The sequence below is a fragment of the Daktulosphaira vitifoliae genome, unplaced genomic scaffold (genome assembly GCF_025091365.1).
Source record: "Daktulosphaira vitifoliae isolate Bord-2020 unplaced genomic scaffold, ASM2509136v1 Scaffold_5, whole genome shotgun sequence".
Taxonomy (NCBI): Eukaryota; Metazoa; Arthropoda; class Insecta; order Hemiptera; family Phylloxeridae; genus Daktulosphaira; species Daktulosphaira vitifoliae.
This window is the reverse complement of record NW_026099576.1, coordinates 31,681,362-31,696,689: the sequence shown is the minus strand read 5'-3', so window position 1 is coordinate 31,696,689 and position 15,328 is coordinate 31,681,362. Positions and strand designations below refer to the sequence as shown.

The 15,328-nt window shown below is 23.8% G+C and overlaps 1 protein-coding gene across 1 annotated transcript in view; it reads right to left on the bottom strand.

Moving 5' to 3' along the window:
* Nucleotides 1–561: 561 nt before the first annotated feature.
* LOC126907873 (protein draper-like) overlaps nt 562–15,328 on the bottom strand; it is a gene marked incomplete at its 5' end in the record, with an annotated part of 40,995 nt that continues 26,228 nt past the window's right edge. The window contains 9 exon segments of the mRNA XM_050689518.1: nt 562–916; nt 4,188–4,502; nt 8,465–8,677; nt 8,817–8,927; nt 8,996–9,172; nt 9,327–9,479; nt 9,946–10,155; nt 11,990–12,151; nt 13,547–13,783. Coding sequence (XP_050545475.1) covers nt 801–916; nt 4,188–4,502; nt 8,465–8,677; nt 8,817–8,927; nt 8,996–9,172; nt 9,327–9,479; nt 9,946–10,155; nt 11,990–12,151; nt 13,547–13,783 — 1,694 coding nt within the window.

Below are 15,328 nucleotides of genomic sequence, written 5' to 3'. Positions count from 1 at the left end.
CTTTAAAGAAAGATTTTTTGACCATGTATTCTTAATAAAAAGTAGTTAGTTTATCATCTGATAAGAGAAGGTAATGGACTTTAAGACTTTAATTACTATGATGATTTTTCGCTAACAGAGTTGCTTGTAAATGAATATTGAACTACTGATGGCTTGCAATATTCACTACTGTTTTATTACTAATCTAATTCATACACCATTTCTCATTATTATAAATAAAACAAGAAAGTAAAAATAATACATGCATATAAAATTTAATTTAATGTTTATGCATTGTACATTAAATATTTGAAAACAAATTTATCTTTTAAAATTTATAATAATTAAAAAAATTAAATACAAATTTGATAATAAATATTTGAAAAATAAATTGTATACAATAGACTATTAAAATTACTAAGGAAATTCAATTAAATAAAATTTTTACTTAATTAAAAAATTTTAATGTTCAATTATTAATGTATTATATGTATATGATGATAAAAATCAATAAAAATTCATAGTTAAAAAAATTAAATAAATCATTAATATACAGTTTTCCATACATTTTTTCGAATGTTAAAACTACAATATAAAATATTTGGAATTAATGGTATATTAAATTAATTATCACAGTAGTGCCATTATATTAAAAAAAAAATTATAAATAAAATATTAATAAAGATAATTTAACCATATAAATTAACATAAAAAAAGTACTTTATAATCAAATTATTTTTTTAAATTTCAAATTTATTGCATTTAATGATATTATTTTATTTGTCTTTTAAGAAATATATATGGCACACTATTCATGTTTGTTAAGAATCACTATTTATATTTTTTTTGCTGTCTTTAAGAGTGGAAGACATTCTTTGGTAGTGTGGTTTCCATGTTCCATTAGGTCGCTGATAATCTAGGTGATCATATTCTTGTTCTAAAAACAAAATAAGATATACCTACATAGTTATCTATTTAAAAATATAGAAATTCTTTAAAAATTACTCTTAAGAACTAATGTCATTTTAAAATCGTTCACTTTTCACTATTATAATTAATTGAAAAATAAAAATATTAATAATATATTCGCCGTAGTATTGAATATGCACGTATTGTTTAATAAATATTGTATACTAAAAATTATATCATTTATTACAGAAAAGTAATATGTGTATCAACATATTTAACTAGGTTAGGCTGCATGCAACAGAGAGCTCGTAATGTTGTTTTTCGTCAACAATGGACTTGTAAGAAAATAAAACTACTCAACTAAACCAAATTAAAGGTATTGGCTTTATTACATAAGGAAAATGAATCATTGAGAGAAATGATAGTAGAGTTCCAAGCTAGCATTAAATAGTTGAGAACTCAACAAGTTAATCAGGATATAAACATCATATATGATATTAGTAAAAATGAAATTATAATTAATCAGGCTGTAGTACAGATGATTCATTTAGTCTACCAAAAAAATGGACAAATGAAATAAAAACGAATATTTTTATGAAAACCAATAAGTTGTGAAAACTGTTAGTCATTCGGACATACTCAAAAAAATCTATTTGTGTAAAATATGGTAAAAAACATAAAACAGAATATTGGTCAAAATCAAAATGTGCCAATTGTAGAAAAAGCCACACTGAAATTTTGGAATTCAGTCGATAAGAGAGCAGAAGAAAGAACCCATCCAAAAAAACTTATCAGGCAGAAATCAATAAAAAAACTGTAACATAGGAGTTTCATATGCACATATAACGACTTATTGCAATAAAAATAATATGTTCAAAAAAACAACAAATACAGTCAGCTAAAAATGATAACTCCATTTTAATGGAAATTTTATCAGCTCTTAAAAATATAACAAAATCCTTAACAAATCTGAAGTAAACTTAGTATTATTAATTATCTTAAATCTTCTAGACTTCTTTGCTATTAAAGATATCTTTTTTAATTATGTTAAAGCTGATGAGCTGATAGATTTATCATCTGACTACATTTCTTTGTTTCCAATAATTTTGGAATATCATAATAATAAAGACAGAATATTTTACTAACAAATAAACAGAAAGACTGGGACAATTAAAAAAAAAAGAAATTAGTTTTGTTTCACACAATTTTCAAAAAGTTACTATAGTGTTAAGTAAAAAAGTTTAATAATGTCGATAATTAATTTTAATTAAATTTGTATTTTTTGGGGCATTACTTTCATTTATGGGAATGAGGGATTAATTATTTATTTATAATTTATTTTATTAACTGTTTGTTTTAAATAAAAATATCTTTTTAACTAGGGTAAACATTAAAAAATTGATTTTATTTTTATTAATATTGTAAACAAGAACGAATTTTTTAAAAATATTTTTTTTTATATAAAATTAATTTAGTAATTTTATCAGGTGGGATAAATCACGAGCCAAGCGAGTGGCTTTATGAAATAATAGGCTGGTTAAAAGTTTGCTCCTATCTAATATAATCTGAAATGACGCCTAATAACTGTTTAATATAATTGAAAATACACAATTGAAAAAAAAATTTATTGACATTAAGTTAATAAATATTTGGTCATAATAATGATGACTTTTTTTGTAATCTTAAAATCATACATAATTAATTTCATTATTATTAATACATATTTTTATTTTTTATTAATTAATTAAAAATAGAGCTGAAATTTTCATGCAATGATTTAATTTTATAAACTTATCAATTTGTTGATACGGTGTATTTCATTTTTAATTTTTTGGTGGGGAGGGGGGGTGCTAAGCCTACACCACGGTTTTTGTGCTGAATTTGTTAATAATTAAATAATAAATAATTTTCGTATAAAAGATATATTCGTATTTCTAAATTTTTGTCAATTATAATGTAGTATTCGTAAATATTCTAATTTCGGCAAATCGATAAAATATAGTAAAATTTTAAATTTTGCTTGAAAACTAATGAGTTAAAAAAAAGGGGGTAAGGACTAAACTTATAGTTCACAACATTGTCAACAATTTATATTCTATAATTTTTTTTCTATGATCGCTCATTTCCGAATTAAGTACAAAACACTAGAAAACTACCCCTATTGTCCAATTTTCAACCCCGCATAGGCACGAGTTAAACTTGGCTGATTGACGTGAAATTCTTTAAGGTTCGTTTTTACATGTATATAAACAAATTTGGGTGGTGAGACCAAGGAATTTCTAAAAGAAAATTTTCATAATCTATAACTAAGGACCATTTTATAATATTTATAAATATATATATATATATTATTAGTTTCAACCATAAAATAACAATAATTTATAAAAAAAGTAGCAATTTACTAAACTTTAAAATAACAGGGGTCACATGTCAAACTTAACGAATCAGAAGTGCCATATTAAAGATATATTGAATCTTTGGCTACACTGTAGTGCAAGCCGTACCATAGGTGTAGGAATATATTCAATACATAAATTGTTAGTTGGGTGCTCATTTATTTAAATCTATGTTCATATAAACATGGTGTATAATAAAAATCGATCACAAGTGGCTAATATTATTTAAAATTAAAAATATTAATATAAAACTAATAATATTTAATATATTTTAGTTTTAAACTAATATGTTTTATATAAATGTTAATCTAAAATAAATATGTTGATTTACTTATCATGCACTACATAATTAAAAAAAAAATAAAATAAAATAAATGAAATTTTTAATAGTTTCTTTTAAGATTATGTTTTTCTCAACTAATAACATAAAGTTCTTTTAAAGTTCATTTCTTAATCCCTTATACTTATGAAGGGTGTCGACTTTATTTTTTAAATGCAACATACATAATTAACAAGTTTATTTAATAGTTAATGATCTAATTAAGAGAATGACTGGTCGATAACTTTTGGAGTAATATTTCAGAAGTAGTTAACATTTTTATACCTTAGCAGTAGAAAGAGTGAAGCTAAGAAATGTCTAAGTTTTATATTGATTACTTAATTTTTACAACTAAGACCACTAACACTATTGAAAAATGTATACAAAAATAAATTAATTTTAATAAAATAAAAAGGTAATTTTTAAAATTTTTAATTATTTACATACCAATGTTAAATTGAAGATACACTTTTACTTTTGTCTGGTATTTATAAAATATTTGTATGCAATTAGATAAATATAGAAATTATATTTAAGTAAAATAATTAATTTGTTAGTTAAATAATTATATTTTAACATCATACCTGCAGCCGCTAATTTTTTATCATCTATCTCATCATACAAATTTTCAGACTTCAAATCCTCCAGACTATTGTAAATATTTGGATTATTAAGATCAGCTTCTCTGTTTTTGGAAATAGAAGTACTACTTGATGGTAATACAAAACTACCACTGTCATCATTTACCAAAGAGCAGCTAGCTTGTATTAAATTATTTGGTTTAACTTGGAGATTATTTATAATCTGAAAATTATTTAAAGATTGATGTTCATCCGCTGTACTAGATGACGAGTTAGCAGTACCAAAGGAATAAACAGGGTTGTCAAAGTGGAGTCTATCTGTAAAAGAAATGTTTTTTTAATAATAATAATAATATAAACATTCTATTTAGAAGATTGATTAATTAAAATAATAGATAATATTGAAGAATGGCGTATTGAATATCTAAATGAGTTCATTATGAAGAAGATTGATGGAGAAGAATTTTATGATAATGATTAATAAAAAGATGGTTTTAAAAATACATCTTGGCTTATAATTATTGGTGTATTATTTACATATAATTAATAATTATATGTAAATAATACATATTCTATAAAAAAAATGTTTGAATTTTCAAATACACGTATTAGAAGTTTTTAATAATAATGAATGTACTACTGTTGGATACTATAAAAATAATGTAAACACATTAAAATTTGTTAAAATTTAAATGAACAGCGAAAAAATCATTAATATATAATAGGAATAGAATAGGAGCTATATGTGATCCTAATAAAATTGCAGTTGTAATTTTAAAAGACATGGAAACATAATTGTATTTAATAAATTGAACATTATTAGTGTAACAAGAAATATCGTCACACATAGGGACGTCATTTTTTTCGCGACATTGATGTGTACATTTATTAAATTTTTATTTTTAAACCATAGATTCTAAAAATATCGAAAACTTGAAATAAAATCGATTATCTTATTACATAATAAAACAAGGAAAAAACAGATTTTCTGGAAAAATTACATAGCGTGCTCGGATTTTCAATTTTTTTTTTCAACTAAGTACTCGGTCACGAAACTCCGGGAAAATTAATGGCGAAGGTCGGAAAATGTTTGCTGCTAGCCCGCAAGCATTTTAAAATTTCACAAGAACCGTCCAATGACATTTCTTAGATATCATACAAAAATCAATTCAATCCGTTCATTTTTCACTGTTTTACAACCTTTTTTTTTTTTAAAGTTCACGCACACGGTGTTTATTTGGGCATTGACTCATTTCTGTTGTGCATGTTTATTGTAACCCTTAATTTGTAAAATAAGAATTATTATGACAATTTAATTTTCTATTCAATTCATTATTAATATATGCTATGGCTATCATATATGAATTGATTGTGGTTGTTATAACTATCCTTTTTTATGATATTATGTTTGTTATTTTTATGTATTAGGGTTTAGTTTATTTAACATACTTTTATTAAGATACTTTCTGTTGATTTATTTAATCATGTTTATAGTTATACAAATCTTTTGTTTGAACTTATGCTTTATAATTAGCTTACTGTTCAATTGTACTTTTTTCGCTTTGAACTTTTTTTTATCTACGCAGAGTATATATTATGATATTATTTTGCCTTTGCACATACCACTATATTCTGTATATTTTATCAGGGAATGATATGTGTTACGTATAAATTTTAGGAAGGTTATAAGTATATAAGTTTGTACTTTTACTATCAGAATAGTACAGTATTAATAATCTTATTTATCTCATATATGATGTAAAAGTCTATGAGTTTATCGTAAAAATTGGTATCCATCTAAGACAACTATGCAGTCCAACATAAAATACAGTAACCAATATTTTTATAAAAATTAAATTTTTTATATAGTCCCAAGTCATATAACCTGCCGAATATTTTTGTTATTACTCTATAATATAAATACAATTATTATAATTAGAATATTAATGATTATTATGTATACTAGGTTCGTATTTAAGGAGGATGTGGGCAATTGCCCACATTGAACCAGCGCTATCAATATTTTTTTAAGCACCTTCTAAAATAAAATTTGATAATCACTTCAACTTTTAACAAAAAAAAAGTTCTATAGCAAGTTTAACAAAGTAAAAAAAATTAAATACCTTCCTAAAATAATTTCTGAGTACGCCCAAGGGTAATATCTTATTAACAAATGTCAACCTTATACCCAATACAATTTACTATATTCTCTTTTTAAATTTTCCTTATTTTAATAATTAAATTTTTAATATATTTTTTTTACACGTATCTTCTAATGTAACATTTTTCCTGTAAAACACTTATCGTGTCCAGCGTAGCTGGGTACTCCTACCAAAATCAGTGTACTTCTTATGAGGATAGGCCAAAGAGGCCAACCTGTCAAAAACGCGTGAGGCTCGTAGGGCCCCAGGTCTCAGGCGCAGCCCCAGCGAAGCAAAATCTAGTCAACTATTAATAAAAAAAAATGTATTTTTAACGTAGTCCAAATCTATAAAAATGATTTTAAAAAAATTTAGCATAGTGATATAGTGTAGAAGTGGCATAATTACAACATGTATAGATGATATCTGACAGTGATTAAAATCACAATTATAAGAAACAACGCTTTGGTACAAATCTGTATAGTTTTTGAAAAATTAGTGGATTATTTTAAAAGCAAAATTAATAATAAAAAAATCACAATTAAAACAAATTTAACGCTAGATATTTTTTTAAGATATGTTTAAAATCAAAAACAATTTAATTAAGTAAAAAATTAGGCGGTTTGTCCCTTTATTTACGGTAATTGTACAATGTATTTCCAGGATTATAATATAGGCAATTAAAGCTAAATCAAATTTTCAAAGTTGTTTTTCTTAATTTAGAAAGTAAACGTAAATAGTTGGGATTAAGATGTGGAAAAAGAAGATTTTTTCACTTTATATATTTAAAAATAGAAAAATTTATCTATTGTGATTTTTTATTAAAGAACTTTTAAAATATGTATTTATAGTAACTATACTTTGAAATATTATTATGTTATATTGAATTTTTTATATAGGCATTTAAATAAATCATATAATTTAATCAATTGGTTATCGACTTAACTTTTGAATAACAACGTTTTAATAAAAAATTGTTATTTGTAAATATTTGATACACCAATTAAACAAATGAAGTTCGAAATCCTATCCATTTATACTTATTTAATCGAAAATTGTATAGTTAAGTTCTTATTTGTTTTTTAGTTTCCATCTGAATTAAAAGGCTTCGCTTCCCTCTTGCATTAAAATCATACACATGTATTTTATTTATTTTAGTTCATGCTTGAGCAATAATTTTAAATAAACTATTAGACATATAATAAAAATAATTGTTGGAATATGGAACAAATTTAATCACCAATAGAACTAAATTATTATGAATAAAATAGAATTAATTTATGAATGTGTTAAAGCTTTCATGGATTGTCTTGTTACTTGAAGTGCTTAGTGTGCAATTGTAGTTGAGTCCGAAACGTCAGAACTCAACTACAAACATGGTTAAATCCTTAAGCACTTCAAGTAGAATTAATTTGTTATGAATTTTGATTAGATTAAAGAAAAATTCTAGATATTGATTAAAATGTCATGATAATTCAAATTTCATTTATATTTTATGTCCTTTATGAAAAAATGTTTTATGAGTTAGAGTGGACAAGGAAACCTATACTGTTCAGCACAATAAAATCAAATCTTATTACCTACACATAGAAGGAAGATGCCTTCCCAACTAGTCTATTTACTTTGTATGACTAAACACCAAAAAAATATGAGGTCATTCATTGAACCCTTTATTAGACTAAACTTCTTTTAAACAAAAACTTTCATTGGTCCCGATTTCTTTATAGATTAAAATTTACCTCTATAAAATGAAAAAAGTGTGGTTTGCAGCGTTTTCATTGAAAGGAGGTTTCATGGTATATATTACCTATGGAAATTAATTAAAATGAGAGGGTGTTATTGCATAGTAAATGGTTATTTATGGCAATAAAAATATTTATATATAAATTTAACTATACATATCATAGAATTGACAAGATATCCATTGCCCAGTACTTAATAACACTAATTGTAGTTAAATCAAACGACATTCAGTTTTCTTATTGTATAGATTATATTGTAATTAAATTTTTAGGTATTTGTAAAATTATAAATATTTTATATTAATTGTTATTTGTTAATATTTGATATTCAGTTTTTATAATAAAGGTGTAATCTAAATCAAATAAGCATGGTATTGAAATAAAATGATTTTATTACCAGTATTCATACTATGTGGATCTGCTCCATACTGTACATGTGCAATAACAGTCTTAAGTGTTGCAACTCTCTTACGATAATAGAGGAATATTATTATAATTACACCTAATAATAGGATTGCGACAAAAATTCCAGCAAATGTTCCTGATGAACTTTTTTCTGCATCATTTGAACCAATTATACGATTAGCTAATGATTCATCACAATTTTCACCTATAATAATATAAATTAGTGATTTTCATTTTTAGTAACAATATAAAGCAAAAAAAAATTATTTTTGTTATAAATAAAGTTTTTTTCTGTAATTATAAAATTTATTATTACATCAATACCTCACAATTATAATGTTTACCTGTATATCCTTGTCTGCACACACATCCATCAACTGTATGGCAAATGAACATATCATTAGGACAACTACAAATTTTCATGCAATAGTCACCATAATACTGATCAGGACAAACTAAGACAAATTGTGATAGTAAGTTTATAAAGCTTGTTAAAAATAACTAATAAATAATTAAAAGTCACCTTCTGAGCATGATGGTCCAGTAAATCCAGGTTTACAATGACAAGCACCATCAATTGCTCTACATGTAGCTCCATTTTGACACTTACATTTGAGACCACAATTTATACCATAGGTTCCATCTGGACAAACAGATGAACAGTTGGAACCTCTCCATCCGGGATAACAATGACAAACTCCTACACACATATGAAAAAATATACATTGATTTGGCTAAATCAAATAAATGAAATATTACATAATTTACTAATCAATTAATATAAAAAATATTGTGGACATCAATAAAAATTAAACAATATTTATTTAAAGAATAAATAAAAATTTAGAATTTACCGGTTACATGATGACAGTCACCAAATTCACAATTACATAATTTTGAGCAATCTTGTCCATAAGTTTTAGAGGGACATGCATGTTGGCACATTGGTCCTATATATCCAGGTCGACATTTAAATTCACCAGTTACATGATCACAAGCTTGATTTTCTTAGTAAAAATTGCAATAAAGGTCAATTTTAGATTGATAATACTCATTAAAAAATATTTTTAAGTTTAATAAAAAGCTAAGAAGAAATATCTTTTTTTTAAATTTTTAAGTCCTTAAAAGGAGTTACACAATTATATACATAAATTAGAAAGTAAGATACAAGCAAATGTCTTACTACCAGAATTGTATTGGTTGAACATTTTTATTTGTAATCTTAAAGAATAAACAATCTCTGTCATTGATTAAATATTTTGTTTTATATAGTCATCTGAACAGAGATGCAGGGTCTACTTATCTGAGTATATTGTAGATATAAAAGGAACAAATAGGACCATTTACATAATTGTGATAATTTACATAAAATATAAAATTTGTTTTCATATTTAATTTATTGACTATTTATTTTACTGTAAATTTATCGAGCACTATGAAATAATGACGTAAAATTTTTTTATTTTAAATTACCTCCAGAATTTTTTTCAGGACATTCTTCTTTACACCCATATCCATAAAATCCAATTTTACAAGGTAAATCACATTTTGGTCCTTCCCAACCACGAGAGCATGTACAAAATCCATTGTTTTGATCGCATGAACTATCATTCTGACATTCACATTCATTTTGGCAATCTTCACCAAAGAGACCACGAGGGCAAAGTGTTTCACATTTTACTCCTGAAAAAAATATTAATACAAAAAGGTTTGTATTTGATATTTATTAGTAGAATATTTCTGGTTCCTTAGAGATCCAAAATCGAAAAAGGTGGCGAAATTCATATAATCTAAATTACATCTAATAATATTGTCAAATAGGTTAAAATATATGTTTTTGAGGTCACTAAATTTCAATATCAATTATATCACTAAAACAGAATAAAACTTTGGATATCAATATTTAAATTTGAGCCCTTATTAAGAGAGGTCAAAAGAGGTATTTTTAAAAAATTTAATCAATTTTTCAAATGACATAGATTTATACTATTCAAAATCACAGAATTCAAATTTTTTATAAATCTTTTTAATGGGTGGATGTTTTTTTTTAAATCAAGCCTATTTTTTAAGTGATACATCAATTCATATTTTTATTAATTTAAAGTGCATAACATTAGCTTTATTTTAACCCATGTTTGAAGCTCAGAGTATTTACGGAACATTTTCAAAACTTAAGTTGAAAAAGTTAAATTTTTGTACAGAAGTTGCTATTTTGAATCCCCCCTGTGGACAGGTAAAAGGTCAGATTTTCAAAAAATTTATATTAGATAGAAGAGAAATATCTTTGGCTTAAATATATAAAAAAAAATGTCGAAATGTATCTAAAACTCTAATCATTAAAAATTCTGAAAATGTATTTGTCACTATTTTCTTAAAATAGTTTCCTTCTATCACTGTGTCTGAAGTTTTTGATTTGTTATTTAATTAAAATCTTGATACTAATTAAGGATCTGATAATGTCCCTAAGATAGTTTATGCATTTTGTTTTTCACTAACTTGTTCTATTCATTACCTATTTGATTTAACTTTCGATTTGTTTCATTTACGATAGAAATTAAGTTTTAATTACCCGATTTTTAAATCTGGTAATAGAATCAACATCTTTATTTATCAGCCCATTTCAAAAATAAGTGTATTACATAAGCATTAGAAAAATCATATTAAAACTAAAATTTTTATTTTATTTAAGAATGTTCTGGATAATAAACAACATGGATTTAAATTATCAAAATTACCTATTTTATCTAGATTTATTTTACCTATGTGAAAGACAATAGCAAATAAAAATTGGTAACTCATTATCATCAATAATTAATGTTATATCTGGTATTCTAAAGAGTGGTCATTAGGAAGGATATCCCAAATGGTGATTTTTCTTAAGACTACTAAAGGTCGCACTGTATACATAAATACCAAGAAGAGTTTACTAACTGACTTTAATTGCATCTATAAGAAGAAAAGAGCAGCAAAATTTCATTCAAAGAAAAAATGTTGGAAGATTAATCCTTTTATAAATGCGATTAAAATCAGTTAATAAACTCTTTTTGGTAATTTTGTATACTGTGCGACCAGCAGTAGTCTTAAGAAAAACCGCCATTTGGGATATCCTTCTTCCTAATCTGACAAATTTTTTCTTTTATTTTTTTAAAAACTTTTATATTAAAATTATAAATAAAATACTAAATCTTGTATTATTAATTAATATGTTATAATTGGACTAATAATAAATTAATTTAATTTCCTAGTAAATAATTGAGATAACATCATTAATGCTCTTACAACTTATAACTAATTTGTGTTAATTTCTCTTGAAAGTTTTGGCAGAGCGAAAATCTTAGTACATTTGCAGGTGTAAACACTAGTGATAGAAGCTTTTAATATCACAAGTTATAAAAATGTATAAAATAAATTTAAGTTATAGATAAACTCTAGTTAAAAAATAAATTAAAAAATCTATTTATTATTGAACATTTAATACTATAATAAAAATATAAACTTAAATTAAAAACAATAATACCTTTCCAGCCTTCTTTGCATTTACAATCACCAGTTACTGGATCACAGGAATCTGTTTCTTCACTGCAGTCACATTCTTGTTTACAATCTCTACCATAAGTTCCAGCTTTGCATTTAAATTCACAGTTTTTCCCATAGAAACCAGGTTGGCATGTACAAGTACCTTATTATTCAAAAATATTAGTAAGCAATTACAAAATAACTATTTTTTTTTTTTTTAGAATATTAATTTAGATAAAAATTGATTTAGATATATGGTCGGTTTATGTGAGAAGGTTGGTTAAATCAAATTGTTATTTTAAGGTATTAATCAACTTTATTAGAAAATGTTCACTGTACCTATTAGTCATTATAATCTTGTTTTAATAGGTAATTAGTTTTTTTAAATAATTTTGATTTGAATTTAAAAAATCATATTTTTGACTTGACCATTTTTTCACAAAATCACATAAATTAAGAATAAAAATAAAAACACATTAAATATCAAAGGATTATTAACTTATACTCATATGTAAACAAATTTTTTCCTCAAAAATTAAAATAAAATATATAGAGTGGACACAAATCTAACTGACAACTTTAATAACTTTCATATAATACAAATTACACTATTTTGATTCTGATTTTTTATTTTACATTTTTTTAATTCTTAAACTATGTTCAAGGCATATATTTTATTTTTAATAGTATTAAAAAAATTTTTTTAAGTTTATCAGATTTTAAAATTACTCATAATATACTAATTGAGTTATAAAAAATTTAATAAATAATTGGTATGTAGCACAGGTGGATTATGCGTTATAAATATACAATAGTACTAACTGTATACACCCACATGTAATTTAAGAATGCAAAATTTTTTTTAAAAATTATAGTAAAATTTTAATTGTAATAAAATTTATAAGAGTTGTCTATTCCAATCTGTACAATTATTGTATGTTAATTTTTTTTTCATCGTACATTAAAAGAAAAGCATGAATATTTAAAAATTATTGTTAGTTAAAAAAGGATTAAACTTTAAAAAAAAACACAATATGTTACTTGGAAAACTTAATTACTATTATTTATTATATAATATGTATCACTATTTTTATTTTATTTTTTAAATGGTTTCTCATAATAAATATTAAACATAAAGTTTAATGCTACATGTATATCATATAATACATTATCATCTTAAAAATAATGTATGTTTTTAATTACCAATTGAATATAACTATACATAATTATGTTACAATTAATTTCAGATCCTTAAAACATTTTTAGTATTTATAAGATATACATTGTTTCTATGAATTCCCAATAAAAAATTTAATAAAATTAGATGATTAGGTATAATTTTAATAAAGTAATTTAAAAAATCTGCAAAATTAACTTAAAATTTTCATTAAATATTTATTTATTCTTTAACTTTTTTATGAATTAAACTAAGTTTCAGAATTAAAGAACACATATTGATATTTAAAATAGAAAGGGGTAATTCAGATAGCAGACAATCCTAAATTAGATTTAGATATAAATATAATAAAAAATTAGTTATAGTTCTAAAAATAATTACCATCAAATGGATTACAAGCAGCATCATTTTTACATTGACATTCATGTTTGCAGTTTTCACCGAAATAAGATTTTTCACATGGTAAATTACATTGTTGCCCTCTCCATCCAATAGGACATATACACATACCTGATTCCGGTGAACATTTTGCATTGTTATTACACTTACATTCATTAGAACAATTTTCGCCATAAGTACCTTCAGGGCATGTAATATTACATGTAACACCTCTGTATCCTAAATGAAAAAACTGTTACTTTAGACAAGTTTAAATACCTTTAATAAAACTTTAAAAAATTGGACAAATAACATTATGATTATTTAATCATTTTCATTTATATTATTCTGGTTGATATTGCATCATTATACTGTCTTTTAATACAAAGAATAAATAATAGTTATCTATACATATTTAATATTTTTAATATAATTAAAACTTAAAATAAATTTGAAGCAAAAACTTTAAATTTTAATTTCTGACCTATAATTTACTTTTGTATAAGAGCAAACTTTAGGATTAGATAGAATAAGTGCATCACCAAAAAAAAGTTTATCTTTGATTCATTATATTCTAAATTTTTGATAGTGCATATAGTGTTAATAAAGTGTCAACTCCTATAAAAATAGTTAAATGACTAAATGAAAAGTTTTTAGTAATTTTTTTATGAATTTTAATAATTTCACAACATAATATTTTTGGGGCATTATTATATAATATTTTTAATAATTTAAAACAAATTTTTTGACAGTTAAATTAGAATTGACTTCCATTTATTCTAGGGAGTGAAGATAATCTTATCCCCTAAAAACATTTTTAGTTCCGATGGATACAAATTAGAGAATTATTAAATTCTTCACTGATATTAAAAAACCACTTAAACAAATTTTTGCTGATGCATAGAAATACACCGAATACAAAACACACGAGACGCCTGCTAAGTAAATATTAGGACATTCAACAAGAATAATTTTGATTTTTTAAATAATATTGATTATTCTATAATCGAGTGATTATTCTATAATCGAGTGATTATTTCTAATGATTTCTTGATCTTGAAATGTATATAATCGAATAAAAGTTATTTCGAATGATGTCCATGAAACGATGAAACGAGAGAATACTATTTTTAAGTTTTTATTTAGCATAAATTATAGTCGAATTATTGTTAAATTGTTGACTTCGAGTCTTCTTATTTTCAACTCGTTCAATCGCTACTCATGGCAACACCTTATCTGTCACATTTTTGGGAAGTATGTGACGATTAGAACAAAGTTTTGTCCTGAACTGTCTAAACTACCGAGTTCTGATTCTCTCACTAGTTGTGAATTTATGAAAAATCAATTAGGTGTGGAATTAGGTGTTTTAATTATGATGGTCAAGCAGGCTATTGCTACCTCATCTTAAGTTTTTATTTTTAAATTTGTTATCGGTTTTTTTAAAATATAGGTAATAATTATTAAATAAAAAATATAACAACTTGTCTTTTATTTAAAGCGCTTATTAATAATGCATTATTAATATATTATTGTTATTATTATTCCTAAATTATAGTTTAATATATTAATTATAAATAAACACCAACAAATAAAAAAAGCAAAATTAAATTAATAATTATTTACTATAGGTATATTTATTCATATTTCGAATAATTTTTCGATTCTCTCGATAAATAATAATAGTTGATTATTCTTATCATACGAGCAGACGATTTTAACTTCGAGTGATTTTTCGAGAGATTCACTCGATTATGAAAATGTCTCGATTACTAATCATTCGATTAT